General features: G+C 36.4%; 2 protein-coding genes across 2 annotated transcripts; both read right to left on the reverse strand.

Annotated features, from left to right (window-relative positions):
* Nucleotides 1–8587: 8587 nt before the first annotated feature.
* Nucleotides 8588–17103, reverse strand: LOC128528604 (uncharacterized). The gene is made up of 25 exons (XM_053501556.1): nt 16955–17103; nt 16722–16843; nt 16535–16596; nt 16347–16442; nt 16024–16178; nt 15791–15912; nt 15607–15668; nt 15417–15512; nt 15094–15248; nt 14775–14896; nt 14583–14644; nt 14395–14490; nt 14072–14226; nt 13753–13874; nt 13565–13626; nt 13370–13465; nt 13047–13201; nt 12828–12949; nt 11959–12020; nt 11705–11800; nt 11340–11518; nt 11122–11243; nt 10935–10996; nt 9186–9453; nt 8588–8998 (listed from the first exon to the last, which is right to left on the reverse strand). The coding sequence occupies exons 1-25, from the start codon at nt 17079–17081 to the stop codon at nt 8903–8905; spliced, it is 2874 nt and encodes a 957-aa protein (XP_053357531.1). The 5' UTR covers nt 17082–17103; the 3' UTR covers nt 8588–8902.
* A 161-nt stretch (nt 17104–17264) lies between these two features.
* On the reverse strand, nt 17265–18884 carry LOC128528830 (uncharacterized). The gene is made up of 5 exons (XM_053501982.1): nt 18132–18884; nt 17886–18040; nt 17655–17776; nt 17473–17534; nt 17265–17373 (listed from the first exon to the last, which is right to left on the reverse strand). The coding sequence occupies exons 1-5, from the start codon at nt 18620–18622 to the stop codon at nt 17265–17267; spliced, it is 939 nt and encodes a 312-aa protein (XP_053357957.1). The 5' UTR covers nt 18623–18884.
* Nucleotides 18885–22505: the final 3621 nt, after the last annotated feature.

Below are 22505 nucleotides of genomic sequence, written 5' to 3' on the forward strand. Positions count from 1 at the left end.
AACATCCATTTGCATGTTTGACTGCATTACTTTTGTGATGTCTTAAATTTAAAACAGTGTTCAGGAATGTCCGCAAACCTGATGAACCCAACAGCTTCCCACATACAGCATTTGTATCTCATATCTGTTTTACACTAAGTGCTCCCTTAAATGTTGTAGCGTTAATGCCCTATTAATTTTCTTTCGAAATTATAACCATAAAGTGCATTATGGTTTAAAAATTCAGCAACCATTGGTAGTTATAGCAGCAGCAAAAGACAAAGAAGACAAAGTACTGATTTGGAACAAAAAATATAAAAATTATAATTTTCTTTGTCTCTTCTATATCTTCTATGACTGTGTTCTATATTGTTTCACTAAAGTAAGAAAACCCATGATAGGTCAATGCCTCTTATCTTTATCCGTGCCTTTCCCTCTTTGTCCTTGTTTTACTCTTCTTTAATCAGTTTGTCTGTCTGTCTTCTTCTTCTGTCCCATTAATGCCCTTTGGTGGAATTTTAAGCATTTTTCCTCTCTTTTTTCCCTTTAAATCCTATTACAGTGGATTGCAATCATAATTCATTCTGGAAGTGGGCTTGTACTATATCGAAATACTCGTAAATCAAAGCAGATTTCCCCCCTAAAAAATTATGAAAACTCAAATTATTCATTCCGCATCCCCAAAAAAAATAAATACATAAAAAATAATAAATACAAAATATAAACTAAAAGAACAAATTAACCTGCAATTTACCTTTGAAAAAAGTAAAAATAAATCCAGACAGATAAGTGTTTCCGTTTGTGTGCACACGCGTGTGTGTGTGTGTGTGTGTGTGTGTGTGTGTGTTTGTGCACGCAGGCGCTGTGTGTTTGTGTGTGTGTCTATGTGTGAAGCTAATCTAAAGGGAGAGGAGGAATAAGATCCTCCCCTCTACCCCTTCTCGTCTTACACAGTAACCTCTCTTATTTGAGTTTCACACACACACACACACACACACACACACTAACACACACTCCCCGTCACTAGGGGGCTCCCATACTGTATTAAAGCTACTACTACCACCACTTGGGGATGGCCGAAGACCATCATGTGTTTCCTCTGAACCACGTGATGCCAGCCGACCGCATTTTTTATAACTGCTCACTTACGCACCATTGGGGGAAGCATAACACACTCGGAGGACAGGACTAGCTTGACCAGGACTTGTCCTGGTCACCCTATATCTCTTCACTGAAGAAGACAGCTAAACAGCGCATGTACTACCTCAGACAGTTAAGAAAGTTCAGGATCTCGGGGGGAAAACCTTCTACACCTGGATCATCCAATCTGTTGTCTCTGGGAATATTAAAATCTGGTATGGCAATAGCAGCTCCCATGACAAAACGGACTTAGGGAGAGTGTTTAGGTTAGATTAGATTACCCAAGCGCATTACCAGGACTGATTTGCCTGATCTACAGAAGGTGTAAAGGTGCTCTAGGTGGAAAGTGCATCATTAAAGACATTCACCACCCAAATCACAATCTGTTTCAGTGGCTGCCTTCTGGTAACGGACTCACTCAGAGCATGAGCTAAAATATTGAACTATAGGGCTACCACGCTATAAGGGCTATTTTTCTACAGCAAAATTCTTTATAATTTTATATTTATACTATAGTGTATATAATGTATTTAATTGTCCACTTAGTCTATTTTTATCTTTTGTTTTGTACATACATATATACATCCTTTTTAAAAAAAATTGCACAGTCTGGAGTTTGCTGCATTGCATTTCACTCCTGTTGTACTTGTACAATCATGTATGTGACAAATAAAATTCTTGAATCTTCTTGAATCTTGAACCACGTGACGCTCGGGAGATAAAGCATTTACTTAAGACAGTACTTGTATTTTAAAACTTTGCTCATTTATCAAGATTTAATTTATTTTTAAAAAATTGCTCGTCTTACAAAACACTCACAGACCACGTTTCTCGCAGTCCAAGGTTTCACTGTATTGGGATTGTGACTGTGACATTCTGATCTTGTTCTGTGTACTCCTGGTTTTGACTTTTGCCTTCAACTGACTTTCATTCGTCCTTTGTCCTTTGGTTTGGTAAACTAACACGCTGTTAGCAGTTGTTATTAATTCCACTGTATATAACCACACTGTGGATATCTGTGCACAAATAGGGGTGATTTTATTTTGGGAGATGGAATTTATTCACTCTTTTTGATTTAGGAAGTCAGGGAATTGCATTTTTGTTTGTGTTTTGTTTTGTAGGCAATTCAGTTTTTAAATACAGATACATTTGGTTTATTACTTTGGCCTGGGTCCAAAGTACCCACTTTTGTCCACTCTGGCCTGAAGCTGGTTCACAGTGTGTGTTCCTTTTTGTTTGTGTATCTTTTGCTCACGTCTATATTTTTTGTACAGCAATATAGTCTCACTGCTTTTCAAGTTAATGGTTTTGTCTCAATCCTTCTGCTGCTATAACATCACTGGTGGTCCTCTTTTCGGGGTTAAATAGAACCCCGATCCAGTCTTACAGTACATTGTAAGAAACGATAGTGCCAGCTGATTAGCGAAGAAACAGACAATTAGAAGAAGTGTGTGTGTAATTCTGTGATTGGGTAATTTTGTAGCACTGGACAAAGTTGAGCGAGCATACAGGCAGAGTCAAGCACACACAGAAAAATAATGTTGTGTGCACATGCGGAAAACACTTAGAGCGTGCAGGGGAGACAGTGCACATGCAGAACCGAGCTGTTGAGCGCACAGAGGAGACACTGCACTCCCTAAAGTGCTTTGTCTGCCTTCAAAATGTCAAAAGTGTGCGCTAAGGAATGTGGTATGAATATAACGCCATACTAGACTAGGGCGTAACACATGACATAAAAGGCGAAACAATAAATAATACCTGAGAGAAGTTAACTTGTAATTATGAGATTTCGGGGTTGTCTGTGTTCACAGCCTTCCTCCTCAGTCATTCTGTTTTGGTCATCATGGAGCAGAAGCGTTCTGACAACATAAGAGAGACCATGACCAATGTTGGGGTGACAAAGGCCCTTTACTATCTTCCTGGCTATGATTTAGCACTGCTTGCTGTAGACAAAGTACAGGTCAGGGAGCTCAATGCAGATGATGTGCTCAGCTAATCACCCTATGCAGAGCCTATCCATCTTCAAGATGCAGTTCCCAAATCAGGTTGTGATGTTACCCATTAGGATACCCTCAGTGGTTATTGTGTAAAATTTAGCAATCTCAATTGTGTAATCTTAGCAAATTAGTGGGCAATTTAAAGCCTCTAGGATGATAAAGATGCTGCAGATCCTTCTTCACCATGTGTTGCTGTGAAAGGACAACAACAGGTCTTGCATGATGTGAACACAGAGTTACCAGAAACTGTCTTCACTAGGATCCCGTTAGTGGCAGTGGGCTGGTAGCTCCTCTCTTGCTTTGTCTTTCTGACATTCATGAAGTTATTCTTCTACTATTGCCTAGAGCTAGGAATTCTCATTACAGACACGACAGCACACCCCCAGAGGTCTTGTGCAATCATGTGCGGATGGGCCAGAACTTCACCGATGGCACAAGGGGAACCTACACAATACTGGGCTTGATGCTTTAATTTGTAATATTATGATTGATCGGTATATGTGCATTTACTAACATCAGCATCAAGATTATTACTGGACCGGTGGTAAGTATTCAGTGCTGTTGTTATCAAGACTGAGATTTGACTGCGTTAAATTCATTCCACATCACTCCAGAAAAATGTAGACTACATTTGTCCAACATCATTACACTAAAATAAGTTTAACTTTCAAAATTAATCTAGTATCAGCAGTGATCCAACATGGCATTGCCAAAATAATGTAAAAAAAAAAAAAATAAAAATTAAATTTCTGCCCGGTTGATGCCACTAGTAGCTAGTGATTCAAGTCTGACTCAAGGAAATAATCTCTACTATAGAAATTTTATCCTGTGTATGTAAATTTTCAAAACTGGTAATACCAAGAAGTTTTTATGTAATAACTTTGTACAGTACTTGTACATATAACAAGGTACTATTTTTAGAAGACATATCTTTCGATGCCTTTGATACAAAGTAAAATCCCAGTGTTGTATTAACAACCTACAGTGCTTAAGACCTAAGTAAAGTCATTTTTAGAACCCAACAGTTTTTTTTTTTTTTTTTAACTTTTTGGTTTGTTGGTTTAAAATGAGTCAAAATTGCGTTCTGTAAAACTGCCTAATGACAATTTCTATTGTTTCATTTTATAAATTAAATTATTTTACCTGGGTACATGTTTAAGGCAAGCCTTTTTCCAGAGTAACTATAAATATGGTTTTTGAATGTTCATTAATTCTAAAAACTGCATTGCATTATTTAATAAATATTTATACCTGATATGTGATGCCACATTTTGTCTGTGCACATTGTTCTGTTTAGAAAATAACCCAGAAAATAACCCAGTGAGAAATCCAAGCTGCATACACCACATCTTATAGGAACTCCAATTTACCAAGTTTGAACACTTGGTGGAGCCAGTTTCTGTAAAAGAGAAAACACAATCCAGGTTTAATCTGTACAGTCTTCTCTAACATCATACCTTAGAACAAAAGAACTAAGTTGTCCATCTAGATTTTACAGTTAACGTCATGTGAGGTATAAAGTGACATCATCTGTTCCATCAAATGAACTTATACTGACTGGCCAAAAAAGTCACATACTCAATATTTTGTAGGGTTACATTTTGCTTTAATTATTGTATGCATTCGCCATGGCATTTGTTTAATAAGCTTATGCAATATCACAGCATTTATTCATGACATCTCAGGTAGTTTTTTTCTTTTCACTGTAAGCTCCAAATTGCTCATAATCTAAAAACAGATAAAGTTATCAATAAAAAAAAAAATAAGAGAGCATACTGTAAGGCAGCACGGTAGTGTAGTGGTTACCACTATCGCCTTGTACCTTTAGGGTCCGGGTTCGATTCCCAGCCAGCCATGATTCCTGTCTCTGTGTGCATGGAGTTTGCATGTTTTTCGTGGGCTTCCTCTGGGTAAATTCTCCTCCCGAAGTCGATGACCAGATGAGTGATATATATATATATAGTATGATGCATAATGAGATAAACATTTTAAGTCGCTTTGTATAAGGGCGTATGTAAATGTACTGACATTCAGGAGAGGTTGTTTTCTAAGTTTCTAATCTTCTATGATTAATTTAAATTCCCAAGGAAGGTAGAAAGGATGACACAGGTTGGGTGTGCAGAAGTGTACAGGTGAGGTACAGTGCTTATGCTGTTGCACCAGCTGTTGTTCACCAATAGACACAGCATGTCTAAGACTCCTCTTGACTTTCTTAAATCCATTGTTCTGTCTCAACTCAACTCATCTTTATTTTTATAGCACTTTAACAACAAGGATGCCCCAAAGTGCTTCACATAAATAATAAAATAACATAGTAATCTTGATAAAAAAATAAAAATAATAAAAACAAGATAATAATAATAATAATAATAATAATAATAATAATAATAATAAATAAATATTTTTTAAATAAAATAATAAAAGGGGAACATAATTAAAATCACATCACACGCATATCTAAGCAAAACAATATGTAAAATCAACATCTCATGTTGGTTTAAATGCCAAAGAAAACGTGAGTTTTAGGATTGGACATAAACACCTTCAATGATGTGGCCTCACCAATGGTCAATAGTAAGTCACTTCATAATTTTGGGGCCGCCACAGAGAACGCCCGATCACCCCTGAGCGTGCATTTGATCTTGGGTACCATCAGCAAACGTTTATCTAATGATCTGAGAGACCAGGGTGGGGCATATAGGGCTGGAGCAGGTCCAAAAGGTAGGGAGGGGCAAGGCCATGTAAACATTTAAATGTGACCAAGAGAATTTTAAAATTAATTTTGGTCTGTACCGGGAGCCAATTAAAAGAAGCCAGAACTGGAGAGATATAAACTATATTCTCCAGAACCTTGGCCAGAAATGGTAGCTTAGAGCTTGGTCTGTAATTAGACAACACAGACGGATCAAGATTTTTTTTTTAACAAAGGCTGCATAACTGCATGTTTAAAATATATGGGTACCACCCCAAATCCCAAGCTGCTATTTATAATATTAAAGACTATAGGACCTAGAATGGGAACCAACTCTTTAAAAAGATGTGGAGGAATGAGATCAGCAGGAGATCCTGCAGGCTTGATTATATTAATAATCTCTAACAGAAAGGAAAGTAAGATGGGCTCAAACTGGTTAAAAACAGCAGAGCTAGAGACAGAAATTGAAATAGATGGGTTACATGCAGGAGATGTAATAAGAGCCCTTGTAGAAGAAACCTTATCAATAAAAAACTGGAGAAACTTTTCATACACTTTATATGACCTTTTAAAACTGGCAATTTGGGGACCATTAAGAATTGCATTAAATGACGGAAATCTAAAAATGCGAGGCTCATGACAGTTTGCTAAAATTAACTGAGTAATGTTTGGTTTTTGCAGCTTTTACAGTTTTCCGATAAAGACGCCAACTATCTCTCAACAAAATAAGACACTTGCAATTTGTCCTTTTTCCATTTTCGTTTCACTTTTTGAGACTCACGTCTGGCAGCACGAGTCTCGTCGTTTAACCAGGGTTCGGATTTAACTTTGAGGCGCCTGATTTTTAATGGAGCCACAGAGTCCAAGGCAGCCTTACAGGTGGAATGGAACCAGGATGCTAGTGCCTCAGTGTTAAAGCCAGCAACAGAAGTGTACTCCGAGATGTCATCATCACAGCTCTGATTAAACGCATCAGAGAACTGAGCAGCGGTGGAGGAGTTAAACATGCGACAGCGCTGTGCACGCACACTGGGTTTAACATCATTATTTGGTAGAACAGAGTTAAACAAAACAGGCATATGATCAGAAAATACTGCATCACAGACTTCAATGTAAGAAATAGATAATCCATGAGATAAAACAAGATCAAGGGTGTGCCCCTGCTCCCGTGTCCCGACACTGACTGCACAAAACCAATTGAATCAATTAAACTTAAAAAATCTTTGGCCAGCTGATTCTCAGGGCAACAGACATGAACATTAAAATCACCCACAATAAGATAAACAACAGATAAAAAATTAAATGGGGGAATTGACTGAGTAAACCAGAATCACATGCAGTCCCCTCTCCGCCCCAACAACACTGCACTCATCCTGAGCCATCACAATGTCAGATGCTCCCATCAATCTTAGGAAGGCAGCTGGACTAGAAGGTTTAATGGACTGTGTCCTTACGTACTGTACAGATTTAAATTCAGATTCAGATTTTCCTGCCTGATTCAAAACCTCCGCAATAATCCCAGTGCTGTCACATGCCTCAATGATTACAGGCCGATGGCACTTACTGCCATGCCCATAACGTTTAAATAGAGTAAACTTAAGGCACATTAAGAAAATTATTGCAGCCTCTTTTGATCAGTAGCAGTGTGCTTTTAGGGAAAACAGATTAAGAGAAGATGCAAATAGCAATTATGCTACATACTGCATTAGAGCATGTACAGTAAGAATGCTCTTTATTGATTATAGGTTTGCTGATAACACATTGCAAACTCACTGCGAAATTGTAGATTCTGGGACTCAACAAATCGCTATGTACTATGAAATCGGAATTTCATCAATAAATAGTTGCCCGCAGATTAGGAATCCTCATTGTCCTTAAGTACTGGTACAGTACACAACATGGTTATGTGCTTAGTTCACTTCTCTATGCCCTCTTTACACATGACTACTCTCCTTCACATTCTTCAAATTCCATCTTCAAATTTTCTGACGACACTGCAGTGCTTGGCCTCATCTTTAACAAAAAATGAGGTGCAGAGGCTGGCAGCATAGAGCAACAATAAGAACCTGACTCTTCAAATCAAGATAACAAAGGAGATGATATTGGACTTTCAGGGAGTCATGGTAACACCAGTATGCACCAATTTACATGAATGACACAACAGTGGAAAAGATTTCAAATCTGATTTTAGCAATGGTGTGATGGTCAAAGAGGAACTGTTCTAGAATATCAATTCTGCCCTAACAGATGGAAATGCATTTTTTACCTCAGACAACTGTCATTTTCTACCTCAGACAACTGAAAAACGCAAAGTTGGCCTAGAAGCTTCTGGTACTGTACTACTGTGTCATAAGAGTTTGATGACCTATGGCCTGTCAGTGTGGGTGATTAGCTGCACAAAGAAAAACATTCAAAGAGTAATGAAGAATACTACAAATATCATCAGAGCCCAGCTACCCGACATCCGCCCCATCTATGACTTCAACTGCCTTTGCCGTTTGCTCAGTGCAATCAGGGACCAATCGCACCCTGCTCATTTTCACTCTTGTACTGTATATATTAATTTTTACTATATTTTTAGCCAATATTATTTTTTTTTATGTATGCACAATATATGGTCAAAATTGTTTTGTTGTTTTTATGACAATTACAAAAATAAATATACTTACCAACTTAACAATTTATTAAAATAAATTGTGTAATAAGTGACTAGAACAGACAGTATGCAGTTTAATTTTAATAAAACAAGTGCAGCAAAATTAGTGCAGACCTCTTTTAATATGACAGTGCAAAGTGAACACAAGATTTGAACATGAACCAAAACTATTGGTTGTGAATACAAGGAAAGTGCTAAAACATGAAAACATCAGGAAAAACTGCAAAACATGTGCACATGATCAAGGACATGTGACTTGTAGAGGCTGATGGGTACTGTAGTCTAGAGCCTCCATGGCACTACTCTGATGGAATAAAGATTAAATAAACTAGACTAAAAATAAATAAATAAATAAATAAACATAGCAATAAACTATATAGTACAGTGGAATTGTGGTTATATGATATATTTTGTTTTTTTCTTTTATACTTAATTGGTTTAAAACAAAGAATTATGTGTTGTGTACTGGACATTATAGGACCGTCTTCTGTTGTAGCGCCTCCTTAAACCTGCACAACAGCCACACAGCAGACACTGACAGAAATAAAGGGAAAGTGAAAAGAGACAAAGATGAATAAATAAGAGAGTCTGATTATCATGTTACTGCAGTTGATATAAAATAAATCACAAATGTAATTAAAATAACCTTTGTGTCTGGAACTAACACAACTACAGGTGAATCTGAAAATGCATGCTTAGAAGAGATTTTTGTGACACTTACGCAGAGTAGAATCCAGCATGGTATGAGAATAATTATTATAGCACAGGGGATAATGATGCCCAGGATCCATGCAGAACTCCCCCCAGGGGTGGTGGTGTTTCCTTGGACTGTGGGAGGCGGGACTGCATCGACAGGAGCTGCTGTTTGTGTGGCAGTCGCCAGACCGCTGATTTTAAGTATTTCATAAAGAAATCCACTTGGTAACCACTGGGAGACACCTTCCACAAAGATGTATTCTGAATCAGCTATAATTGTAGTACCATTAAATCTGAAAGTAAAAATGAGTGTTCCATTGTTAAAATTTATTTTAATTAATTGTCACATTCTGACGCTTTAAACAAAAGGAATTTGTATTAATGTCTAAAAAATAAAAAATAAATAATAAACTATTTATGCTGTCCTATGTTTTGACAAGCTAAATTATTTGACTGACCTAAATTTCATATTTACACTATTGAATTGTCCGTTACTGAAAAATTACCTATAATCTGTGATTAAATATTCTAGAAAAGCCTTAACATGTTTTTCCTCACAGAGGGTTGGGAAGAGTGGTTCTGACTCTACAAACCCTTTACAGCTATAGTTTACTATTTATGTGGGAGTTCATGCCTCTATTGTTCAGCATACAGTAGTTGCTCTTAGTCTTTTTTGTAAAATTGACTGCTTGGTTTTGGAAATTGGTTTTTAGAATGCTATTTTGGTTTCATTCCTTTCTGTGGAATGAAATAGTTCTAGCAGTGTTTTCTAGTGTACAGTTTAAGATTTATTTAGTTTTACTCACTCTCACTCATTTTCTATACCGCATCATTCTGTATTCAGGGTCGCGGGGACCTGGAGTCTATCCCTGGAGGCTTAGGGCATAAGACAGTGTACATCCTGGACAGGGTGCCAATCCATCGCAGGGCATATTTAGTTTTATGTTTTAATAAAAATATTGTCTTTAAAAGCACACAATATTAAGATTGAATGATTTGTCACATGCACCCTGCAGCACAGTGAAATTAGTATTATTATTATTATTATTATTATTATTATTATTATTATTTGCCGATCCGATAGATTGCATGTACAACATGGCATAAAAGCAGTAGATACAAGTAAGGACATAGGTATAGACATAGATATGACTAGGAAAGTATTATAAACTTGATGCAACACTGTTTCCGTTGTGTTCTTTGATATTTTAAGGACATTGTGGGAACTTCATAGTGTTCTCTGTTGTGTTATGGGGCATTATTCATGGAGTTAAAAATGCCTGAATGCCATCCAGTCAAGCACCATGGGATGTGAAGAACAAACAAGTCTGATTAATGTCGGCCTCATCCAGCACAGTGTAACTTTTCTTGCCATTTTACATTTTTGAAGAAGCTGATGATTGTAAAAAGATTCAGCCAAGATACAGCTCCAGTTGGAGAAGTAAGCCTTATGGGATAATAGTTGCAGCTGGGTAGCACTGGGATTTGAAGCCACAACTTTTTGATCAGGAGCCCACAGCTTTAACTGTTAAATCACCACTGCTGAAATAATACTAGCTGTAAGTTGTTTTAATCTTCCCATTTTAAGACTAGATTTATTTCTACACCATTATTATTTAATGTCATGAAACCTTCCAGTTTAATGTAAGAGCTTGAACACAGAGAGATTTCTTAAATATTATAACTATCTTATTTTGTTCTTTAAAGAGATATTACAATTGTGTAACATCTGTTTTTGTAAAGCAGCACTTAGTTACAGAAAAAAGTCACTTACGTGTAATTGGCACGTGGGAAGACAAAAGGAGAAGCACCTTTTGCATTCAGAATTGTGTTCAGCTAAAAAAAAAGAGTAAAATGTAGTTAATTATTAATTGTTTATATGTTTGCATTTTTAACTGGGTAAATAATAATAATAATAATAATAATAATATTGTTTTGCTAGTACAGTGGCTACTGTGTACCAGGGTGTTGATGGTGCTTTGGATTAAATCATAGGTTTCATTCCTCAGCTGAAGATCCTTGGAGATGGTCACATTGCTGATTAGGAATTCAAAGCTAATACTGTATGAACTGTTGTCAATGTCTGGAAGGTAATTCATGAACAAAATTACATATTACACAATACATTTAATATATCTTATTTAAAATTTAGGTACAGGTTACTAAAAGTAAGACTCACTCTCATAGAGAACATCGCTTATGCTCACAGGTTCATTTAGTTTTTGCGTTGTAAGATCACGTGTTCTTCTGATTTTTGCATCCAACAGAGTGTTAGCAGCATTGAGAACATCAGTTTTACTTGGAATTCTGGACAGGTTCTTAAAAACTAGACGAATCTTTATCTTGACATTCCCCAATCTAAAGTATAAAAGAGAAATAATATACTTAATAAAATACATCAAAATTTTAAAAGATTTATAAAGAATAGCTACTTATTAAGTAAATATTAAACAAACAAAAAAAATCAATGTTATTAATTATAACTAAAAAAGGAGACATTTAATACATAATTAAAACATGCAAAATAAATATTAGGTTACTTACATTGGTGCAATCTCATTCAGGAAGGCCTCTGGTGTTGTGGTGCCTACGTCTTGGAAGTAGTACTCCATGTGCCCAATAATCTGGTTCTCAGAACTCCTGGTAGTAAAAATTTATGTTACAAAAAATTTCATAACATAAAGCATTTCACTGCATATTTAAGCATTTCACTGCTTATTATGCTGTATATGTAGTAAATAATAAATATAATTAAATAAAAAATGAATTTTAATAAATGTTTTCTTCTGGGAACTTACATGAAATTAAAGCTATTGGGTTTAAATTGTTCTGCACCAGGCTTATTAAGCAATGCGTTTAGCTGCAGACAAAAAAAAAAAAAATGTACAAGAAAATATTACTCATGTAGTGAAGTATCACTTACTACAGTTTACATCATGCTTATTTAAAAAAAAAAAACAGAATACAGTGGAACCTTGAATTATGAGTAATTTGGTCTGGTAGCTTTTTGCAAGACAAGCTAAATTTTAAAAATAAATTTTAACTTGATAAATGAGCGAGGTCTTGACATACGACAAGTATGTATGCGCTTTGTCTCCCGAGCATTAACACTGAGCCAATGGTTCTTCTCTGTCGTGCGCTGCGGGATTGTGAGTAATCCTCTTCCATGCTCACTTTCAGTGCGCGTGTATACTGTTAACTATAACATTGTGACCACATGTGTGTGATCACATGTAAAGCAAAAGTAAGTGTTATTAGAGAGCTTTCTTGTTAAAGATATAGTTTTCAGAGTCTCTGACTCTGTCAAAGAGCAGTGATTCCGTTCGTGTTCGTGTGTGCGTGCGTGTGTGCATGTGAGTGTTATTGGACAGGTTCCTTGTTAAAGAATTTTGTAGACAGAGCAGTGTTTCCGTTAGTGAGTGTGTGTGTCTTACACAGTAGCCCCCTCCCTTATCCTCTCTTCTCTCATTTTACTTCAGCTTCACACACACACACACTCTAATGGAAATACTATACCCGGAATTAATTATGCTCACAAACCTTGCAAGGTTTAACTGTATACTGTATAATATAATATGTTTTTAATTTAATTTAAATCTGAAACTAATTTTATCTAAAGACATTTTTTGTGGGTTTTTATAAATAAATTTATATAGTGTACACTCACAGCATTGTTTATGATGATCTCTACTTGGTTGAAAGTTTTGTTTCTGAGGTCAGGATTCTTTGGCATGCTGATGTTACTGATGTTAAATGTGAAGGTGACTGCATATGAGGTGTTTGAAATTTCTGTGGAACAAATCACATGTAATTTAGATTATCTCAAATAGGATCAGTATTTTTGAACAGTATGAAATAGTTTTTGGTTAGATAATATAGAACATACTTTCATAAATAACGTTCAGAATTTTAACAGAGTCAGTAAGGTTTGTCAGTCGATCACTTAGAAGTATTTGGATTGCACTGAGGACAAAACTCTCACTAGGAACAGGAGAGGAGGAGCTAAAGACCATCTTGGCCTGTACAAGTGATGAACCAGATCTGAAAAGACAAAAGTATTATGGTGATAATTTTTTAAGGTCATGAGAAAAATTTAATTAATTATTTAATTCTTTATTAATTATAATCAAATCAGAAAACATTAAACAATCTTTGTGACAGCACACAGATTATAAATGCTAATTCGTGAATTAGTATCAGGACACATACACAGGTGCAAGCTCCTTCAGGAAGGCTGCTGGTGTTTTTGTATCTCCATCTTGAAAGTAGTAGTCCATGTTACCATAAATCTGATTTTTTACACTCCTGGAGCCACAAATAAAAAAATAAAAAATCATTAATCTATTTCATTTAAAATAAGACAGTATTTTGTCTAAAAAGAAATGAACACTGAAATGAGCTTACATGAAAAAAAAGCTCTGGGGTTGAAATAGCTCTGCACCCGGGTCATTTAGAAGTGTGTTAAGCTGGAGATTAAAAAAAAAATCACTTTCAATAAGGAATGAGGTCAATTGCTGCTTTTAGTATTAAACTCTGAAATTGGATCACAGTTTGTTGTTGTTATGCATAAGGCTATTTTAATTTACACTCACAGCATTGTTTATGATGCTCTCCACTTGCTTATAAGTTTCATTTCTAAGCTTAGGATTCTCAGGCATGCTGGTGTTACTGATGTTGAATGTGAAGGTGACTGCATACGAGGTGTCTGAAATTGCTGTGGGACGAATCACATATAACTTATAATATCTGATGAAGACTTTACAGTGATAACAAAGTTTAGGTAACATGTAATTGTCTTGTTATTTAAACAATTATTACATACCCTCATAGGTTTTAATAAGATTAATGATTAATGTGATGGTATTTTGGACAGTATGTAGTTATCTTAGTAATGAAAAAATAAATATTTACCCTGATAGGTAAAGTTCAGCAGGTTTACAGAGTCAGTAAGGTTTGTCAGTCGATCACTCAGAAGTATTTGGATTGCACTGCGGACCAAACTCTCACTAGGAACAGGAGAGGAGGAATTGAAGACCATCCTGGCCTGAACAAGTGATGACCCAGACCTGAAAAGACAAAAGTATTATGGTGATTATTTTTTAAGGTCATGATAAAAATTTAATTCATCATTTCATTCTTCATCAATTATAATCAAATCAGAAGACATTCAACAATCTTTGTGAAAGCACACTAATTATGAAAGCTAATTAGTAAATTAGTATCAGGACACGTACACAGGTGCAAGCTCCTTCAGGAAGGCTTCTGGTCTTTTGGTATCTCCATCTTGAAAGTAGTAGTCCATGTTACCATAAACCTGATTTTTTGAACTCCTGGTGCCCCAAAGAAAAAGAAATCATAACTATTTTATTTAAAGTAAGACAGAATTTTATCTTAATAGAAATTAAATCTGCAGTGAGCTTACATGAAAATAAAGCTCTGGGGTTGAAATAGCTCTGCACCCGGGTCATTTAGAAGTGTGTTAAGCTGGAGATAAAAAAAAAAAAAAATCACTTTCAATAAAGAATGAGGTCAATTGCTGCTTTTAATATTAAACTCTAAAATTGGATCACAGTTTGTTGTTGTTATGCATAAGGCTATTTTAATTTACACTCACAGCTTTGTTTATGATGCTCTTCACTTGCTCATAAGTTTCATTTCTAAGCTTAGGATTCTCAGGCATGCTGGTGTTACTGATGTTAAATGTGAAGGTGACTGCATATGAGGTGTCTGAAATTGCTGTAGAAGAAATCACATGTGATTTAGAATAGCTGATGAAGACTTTACAGTAATGACAAAGTTTAGGTAACATGTAATTGTCTTGTTATTTAAACAATTATTACATACCCACATAGGTTTTAATAAGATTAATGATTAATGTGATGACATTTTGGACAGTATGTAGTTATCTTGGTAATGAAAAAATGAATATTTACCCTGATAGGTAAAATTCAGCAACTTTATAGAATCAGTAAGGTTTATGAGTCGATCATTTAGAAGTATTTGGATTGCACTGAGGACCAAACTCTCACTCGGAACAGGAGAGGAGGAATTGAAGACCATCCTGGCCTGAACAAGTGATGACCCAGACCTGAAAAGACAAAAAGATTATGGTGATTATTTTTCAAGGTCATGATAGAAATTTAATTTATCATTTCAGTCCTCATTAATTATAATCAAATCAGGAAACATTCAACAATCTTTGTGAGAGCACACTGATTATGAATGCTAATTAGTGAATTAGTATCAGGACACGTACACAGGTGCAAGCTCCTTCAGGAAGGCTGCTGGTGTTTTTGTATCTCCATCTTGAAAGTAGTAGTCCATGTTACCATAAACCTGATTTTTTAAACTCCTGGTGGCCCAAAGAAAAAAAAAACATTAAACTAATTCAGTTTAAATAAGACAGTATTCTGTTTAAAGAGAAATGAACGCTGCAGTAAGCTTACGTGAAAAAAAAGCTCTGGGGTAGAAATAGCTTTGCACCCGGGTCATTTAGAAGTGTGTTAAGCTGGAGATGAAAATTTTTTTACTTTTAATAAAAGATGAGGGCAACTGTTGCTTTTATTATTAAACTCTGAAATTGGATCACAGGTTGTTGTTATGCATGAAGCTATTTTAAATTACACTCACAGCATTGTTTATGATGCTCTTCACTTGCTCATAAGTTTCATTTCTAAGCCTAGGGTTCTCAGGCATGCTGGTGTTACTGATGTTAAATGTGAAGGTGACTGCATACGAGGTGTCTGAAATTGCTGTGGAAGAAATCACAAATGATTTAGAATAGCTGATAAAGACTTTACATTGATCACAAAACATTTCGTATAGTTTAATTTCGTCTCATAAGTTAAACAATAAATGCATACCCTCAAAGGTAAAGTTCAGCAGGTTTACAGAGTCAGTAAGGTTTGTCAGTCGATCACTCAGAAGTATTTGGATTGCACTGAGGACCAAGCTCTCACTAGGAACAGGAGAGGAGAAATTGAAGACCATCCTGGCCTGAACAAGTGATGATCCAGACCTGAAAATACAAAAGCATTACGGTGATTATTTTTTAAGGTCATAACAAAAATTTTATTCATCATTTTATTCTTCTTTAATTATAATCAAATCAGGAGACATTTAACAATCTTTGTGAGAGCACACTGATTATGAAGCCTAATTAGTGAATTAGTATCAGGACACGTACACAGGTGCAAGCTCCTTCAGGAAGGCTTTTGGTCTTTTTGTATCTCCATCTTGAAAGTAGTAGTCCATGTTACCATAAACCTGATTTTTTGAACTCCTGGTGCCCCAAAGAAAAAGAAATCATAACTATTTTATTTAAAGTAAGACAGAATTTTATCTAAATAGAAATTAAATCTGCAGTGAGCTTACATGAAAATAAAGCTCTGGGGTTGAAATAGCTCTGCACCCGGGTCATTTAGAAGTGTGTTAAGCTGGAGATAAAACAATAATCATGTTTAATAAAGAATGAGGTCAACTGCTGCTTTTAATATTAAACTCTGAAATTGGATCACAGTTTTTTGTTGTTATGCATAAAGCTATTTTAAATTACACTCACAGCTTTGTTTATGATGCTCTTCACTTGCTCATAAGTTTCATTTCTAAGCTTAGGATTCTCAGGCATGCTGGTGTTACTGATGTTGAATGTGAAGGCGACTACATACGAGGTGTCTGAAATTGCTGTAGAAGAAATCACATGTGATTAAGAAAAGCTGATAAAGATTTTACATTGATCACAAAACATTTTGAATAGTTTAATTTTGTCTTATAATTTAAACAATAAATGCATACCCTCAAAGGTAAAGTTCAGCAGATTTACAGAGTCAGTAAGGTTTGTCAGTCGATCACTCAGAAGTATTTGGATTGCACTGAGGACCAAACTCTCACTCGGAACAGGAGAGGAGGAATTGAAGACCATCCTGGCCTGAACACGTGATGATCCAGACCTGAAAAGACAAAAGCATTACGGTGATTATTTTTTAAGGTCATGACAAAAATTTCATTCATCATTTCATTCTTCATTAATTATAATCAAATCAGGAGACATTCAACAATCTTTGTGAAAGCACACTGATTATGAAGCCTAATTAGTGAATTAGTATCAGGACACGTACACAGGTGCAAGCTCCTTCAGGAAGGCTGCTGGTGTTTTTGTATCTCCATCTTGAAAGTAGTAGTCCATGTTACCATAAACCTGATTTTTTGAACTCCTGATGCCCCAAAGAAGAAAAAAAAAAACATTAAAACAATTCATTAAAAAATAAGACAGTATTTCGTCTAAATAGAAATGAACGCTTCAGTAAGCTTACGTGAAAAGAAAGCTCTGCGGTTGAAATAGCTCTGCACCCGGATCATTTAGAAGTGTGTTAAGCTGGAGATAAAATAAAAAAAATCACTAAAGGATAAGGTCAACTGCTGCTTTTAATATTAAACTCTGAAATTTGGATCACAGGTTGTTGTTATGCATGAAGCTATTTTAATTTACACTTACAGCTTTGTTTATGATGCCCTTCACTTGCGCATAAGTATCATTTCTAAGCTCAGGGTTCTCTGGAATGCTGATGTTACTGATGTTGAATGTGAAGGTGACCGCATATGAGGTGTCTGAAATTGCTGTGGAACAAATCATATGTGATTTAGAATAGCTGATAAAGACTTTGCATTGATGACAAAACAGTTTAAATAGTATAACTCTTTCATAATTCAAACACTGAATGCATACCCTCAAAGGTAAAGTTCAGTAGGTTAACATAGTCAGTAAGGTTTGTTAGTCGATCATCCAGAAGAATTTGGATTGCACTGAGGACCAAACTCTCACTGGGAACTGGAGTGGAAGAATTGATGACCATTTTGCTTTGAACCAAAGCTGAACCATTTCTGACAAAATAAAGCAATGTACATTTTTTAAATAAAAATTTTGCTTGAGTATTTAATTAAGTATTCTCATATATTTACGAAAAATACATACATTAATTTGAGTGTTTCCGTAGTCCTTGCAGATGTTGTCAATTCTGTGGACGAAATAACTTCATTTTTTTGTTCTGTAATTAATCGCTCAGTTGGTGTTATTGTTGATACTAAAGTTGCAGCTGTCGTGCCTCCTTCTATGCTGGTTGTCTCCTGAATAATAGTAGTTGGAAATAGAGTACTTGTCGAGATGGTTGATTCTGCTGTTGTTAGAGCTTGTGTTGTGTATTCAGTGGTAAGAATTAGTTCTGTAGGTGGTTTTATTGTTGACAGTAAAGTTGTAGCTTTGCTTTCTTCTGTGCTTGTTGTTTCCGCAATAGTAGTAGTTGGAAATACAATACTTGATAAGATGGTAGTTTTTGCTGTTGTGGCTTCTTTTGTTGTTGTAACTTGTGTTGTGTCTTCAGTGGTAATAGTCAATTCTGTGGGTGGTATAAGTGTTGAAAGTAAAGTCGTGGTTGTTGTGCTTTCTGCTGTGCTTGTTGTTTCCATAATCGTAGTGGCTGGAAATACAGTACTTGGTAAGATGGTTGTTTCTGCTGTTGTTGGTGCTATTATTGTAGTAACTTGTGTTGTGTCTTCAGTGGTAGTAGTCAATTCTGTAGTTGGTCCTAGGGTTGACAGTAAAGTCGTGGCTGTTGTGCTTTCTTCTGTGCTTGTTGTTGCCGCAATTGTGGTAGTTAAAAATATTGTGCTTGTTAAGATGGTTGTTTCTGCTGTTGTTGATGCAATTGTTGTTGTAACTTGTGTTGTGTCTTCAGGGGTAGTAGTCAATTCTGTAGTTGGTGTTAGTGTTGACAGTAAAGTCGTGGCTTTTGTGCTTTCTACTGTGGTTGTTGATTCTGCGATTGTAATAGTTGGAAATACAGTACTTGTCAAGATGGTTGTTGCTGCTGTTGTTGGTGCTATTGTTGTTGTAACTTGAATTGTGTCTTCAGTAATAGTAGTCAATTCTTTGGGTGGTGTTAATGTTGACAGTAAAGTCGTGGCTGTTGTGCTTTCTGCTGTGCTTGTTGATTCTGCGATTGTAGTAGTTGGAAATTCTGACCTTGTTAGAATGGTTGTTTCTGCAGTTGTTGGTGGTGATGTTGTTTTAAGTTGTGTTGTGTCTTCAGTGGTAGTAGTCAGTTCTGTAGTTGGTGTTAGAGTTGACACTAAAGTTGTGGCTGTTGTGCTTTCTGCTGTGCTTGTTGTTTCCATAATCGTAGTAGTTGGAAATGCAGTACTTGTTAAGATAGTTGTTTCTGCTGTTTTTGGTGCCATTGTTGTTGTAACTTGTGTTGTGTCTTCAGGGGTAGTTGTCCGTTCTGTAGTTGGTGTTAATGTAGAGAGTGAAGTCGTGGCTGTTGTGCTTTCTGCTGTGCTTGTTGACTCTGACATTGTAGAAGTTGGAAGTACAGTACTTGTTAGGATGGTTGTTTCTGCTGTTGTTGGGGCTATTGTTGTTGTAACTTGTGTTGTGTCTTCAGTGGTAGTAGTCAATTTTGTAGTTGGTGTTAATGTTGACAGTAAAGTCGTGGCTGTTGTGCTTTCTGCTGTGCTTGTTGATTCTGCGATTGTAGTAGTTGGAAATACAGTACTTGTTAAGATGGTTGTTTCTGCTGTTGTCGGGGCTATTGTTGTTGTAACTTGTGTTGTGTCTTCAGGGGTAGTGGTCAGTTCTTTAGTTGGTGTTAATGTTGACAGTAAAGTCATGGCTGTTGTGCTTTCTGCTGTGCTTGTTGACTCTGCGATTGTATCAGTTGGAAATACAGTGCTTGTTAAGATGGTTGTTTCTGCTGTTGTCTGGGCTATTGTTGTTGTAACTTGTGTTGTGTCTTCAGTAGTAGTAGTCAATTCTGTAGTTGGTGTTAGTGTTGACAGTAAAGTTGTGCCTGTTGTGCTTTCTTCTGTGCTTGTTGTTTCCACAGTTGTAGTAGTTGGAAATACAGTACTTGTTAAGATAGTTGTTTCTGCTGTTGTTAGTGCTATTGTTGTTGTAACTTTTGTTGTGTCTTCAGTAGTAGTAGTCAATTCTGTAGTTGGTGTTAGTGTTGACAGTAAAGTTGTGCCTGTTGTGCTTACTTCTGTGCTTGTTGTTTCCACAGTTGTAGTAGTTGGAAATACAGTACTTGTTAAGATAGTTGTTTCTGCTGTTGTCGGGGCTAGTGTTGTTGTAACTTGTGTTGTGTCTTCAGTGGTAGTAGTCAATTCTCTTGTTGGTGTTAGTGTTGACAGAAAAGTTGTGCCTGTTGTGCTCACGTCTGTGCTTGTTGTTTCCACAGTTGTAGTAGTTGGAAATACAGTACTTGTTAAGATAGTTGTTTCTGCTGTTGTTGGTGGTATTGTTGTTGTAACTTGTGTTGTGTCTTCAGGGGTAGTTGTCAGTTCTGTAGTTGGTGTTAATGTTGACAGTAAAGTCGTGGCTGTTGTGCTTTCTGCTGTGCTTGTTGACTCTGCCATTGTAGTAGTTGGAAATACAGTGCTTGTTAAGATGGTTGTTTCTGCTGTTGTTGGTGCTATTGTTGTTGTAACTTGTGTTGTGTCTTCAGGGGTAGTTGTCAGTTCTGTAGTTGGTGTTAGTGTTGACAGCAAAGTTGTCCCTGTTGTGCTTTCTTCTGTGCTTGTTGTTTCCACAGTTGTAGTAGTTGGAAATATAGTACTTGTCAGAATTGTTGTATCTGCTGTTGTTAGTGCTATTGTTGTTGTAACTTGTGTTGTGTCTTCAGTAGTAGTAGTCAATTCTGTAGTTGGTGTTAGTGTTGACAGTAAAGTTGTGCCTGTTGTGCTTACTTCTGTGCTTGTTGTTTCCACAGTTGTAGTAGTTGGAAATACAGTACTTGTTAAGATAGTTGTTTCTGCTGTTGTCGGGGCTAGTGTTGTTGTAACTTGTGTTGTGTCTTCAGTGGTAGTAGTCAATTCTCTTGTTGGTGTTAGTGTTGACAGAAAAGTTGTGCCTGTTGTGCTCACGTCTGTGCTTGTTGTTTCCACAGTTGTAGTAGTTGGAAATACAGTACTTGTTAAGATAGTTGTTTCTGCTGTTGTTGGTGGTATTGTTGTTGTAACTTGTGTTGTGTCTTCAGGGGTAGTTGTCAGTTCTGTAGTTGGTGTTAATGTTGACAGTAAAGTCGTGGCTGTTGTGCTTTCTGCTGTGCTTGTTGACTCTGCCATTGTAGTAGTTGGAAATACAGTGCTTGTTAAGATGGTTGTTTCTGCTGTTGTTGGTGCTATTGTTGTTGTAACTTGTGTTGTGTCTTCAGGGGTAGTTGTCAGTTCTGTAGTTGGTGTTAGTGTTGACAGCAAAGTTGTCCCTGTTGTGCTTTCTTCTGTGCTTGTTGTTTCCACAGTTGTAGTAGTTGGAAATATAGTACTTGTCAGAATTGTTGTATCTGCTGTTGTTGGTGCTATTGTTGTTGTAACTTGTGTTGTGTCTTTAGTAGTAGTAGTCAATTCTGTAGTTGGTGTTAGTGTTGACAGTAAAGTTGTGCTTGTTGTGCTTTCTTCTGTGCTTGTTGTTTCCACAGTTGTAGTAGTTGGAAATACAGTGCTTGTTAAGATAGTTGTTTCTGCTGTTGTCGGGGCTATTGTTGTTGTAACTTGTGTTGTGTCCTCAGTAGTAGTAGTCAATTCTGTAGTTGGTGTTAGTGTTGACAGTAACGTTGTGCCTGTTGTGCTTTCTTCTGTGCTTGTTGTTTCCACAGATGTAGTAGATGGAAATACAGTACTTGTCAAGATAGTTGTTTCTGCTGTTGTTGGTGCTGATGTTGTTGTAACTTGTGTTGTGTCTTCAGGGGTAGTTGTCAGTTCTGTAGTTGGTGTTAATGTTGACAGTAAAGTCGTGGCTGTTGTGCTTTCTGCTGTGCTTGTTGACTCTGCGATTGTAGTAGTTGGAAATACAGTGCTTGTTAAGATGGTTGTTTCTGCTGTTGTCGGGGCTATTGTTGTTGTAACTTGTGTTGTGTCCTCAGTAGTAGTAGTCAATTCTGTAGTTGGTGTTAGTGTTGACAGTAAAGTTGTGCCTGTTGTGCTTACTTCTGTGCTTGTTGTTTCCACAGTTGTAGTAGTTGGAAATACAGTACTTGTTAAGATAGTTGTTTCTGCTGTTGTTGGGGCTATTGTTGTTGTAACTTGTGTTGTGTCTTCAATGGTAGTAGTCAATTCTCTTGTTGGTGTTAGTGTTGACAGAAAAGTTGTGCCTGTTGTGCTTTCTTCTGTGCTTGTTGTTTCCACAGTTGTAGTAGTTGGAAATACAGTACTTGTTAAGATAGTTGTTTCTGCTGTTGTTGGTGCTATTGTTGTTGTAACTTGTGTTGTGTCTTCAGGGGTAGTTGTCAGTTCTGTAGTTGGTGTTAATGTTGACAGTAAAGTCGTGGCTGTTGTGCTTTCTGCTGTGCTT

The sequence above is a fragment of the Clarias gariepinus genome, chromosome 8 (assembly GCF_024256425.1).
Source record: "Clarias gariepinus isolate MV-2021 ecotype Netherlands chromosome 8, CGAR_prim_01v2, whole genome shotgun sequence".
Lineage (NCBI taxonomy): Eukaryota > Metazoa > Chordata > Actinopteri > Siluriformes > Clariidae > Clarias > Clarias gariepinus.

Bases quoted from the DNA above. Each gene is read 5' to 3' on its own strand.
- LOC128528604 (XM_053501556.1), bottom strand. From the start codon at position 17,081: ATGGTCTTCAATTCCTCCTCTCCTGTTCCGAGTGAGAGTTTGGTCCTC. The intron at 16,597-16,721 runs GTGAGTGTAATT...TTTTATCTCCAG, and splicing joins AGAGCATCATAAACAAAGCT to CTTAACACACTTCTAAATGA. The intron at 12,950-13,046 runs GTATGTTCTATA...TTTGTTCCACAG, and splicing joins TCTGAACGTTATTTATGAAA to AAATTTCAAACACCTCATAT.
- LOC128528830 (XM_053501982.1), bottom strand. From the start codon at position 18,622: ATGGAAACAACAAGCACAGCAGAAAGCACAACAACCACGACTTTACTT. The intron at 18,041-18,131 runs GTATGTATTTTT...TTATTTTGTCAG, and splicing joins ACGGAAACACTCAAATTAAT to AAATGGTTCAGCTTTGGTTC. The intron at 17,535-17,654 runs GTAAGTGTAAAT...TTTTATCTCCAG, and splicing joins AGGGCATCATAAACAAAGCT to CTTAACACACTTCTAAATGA.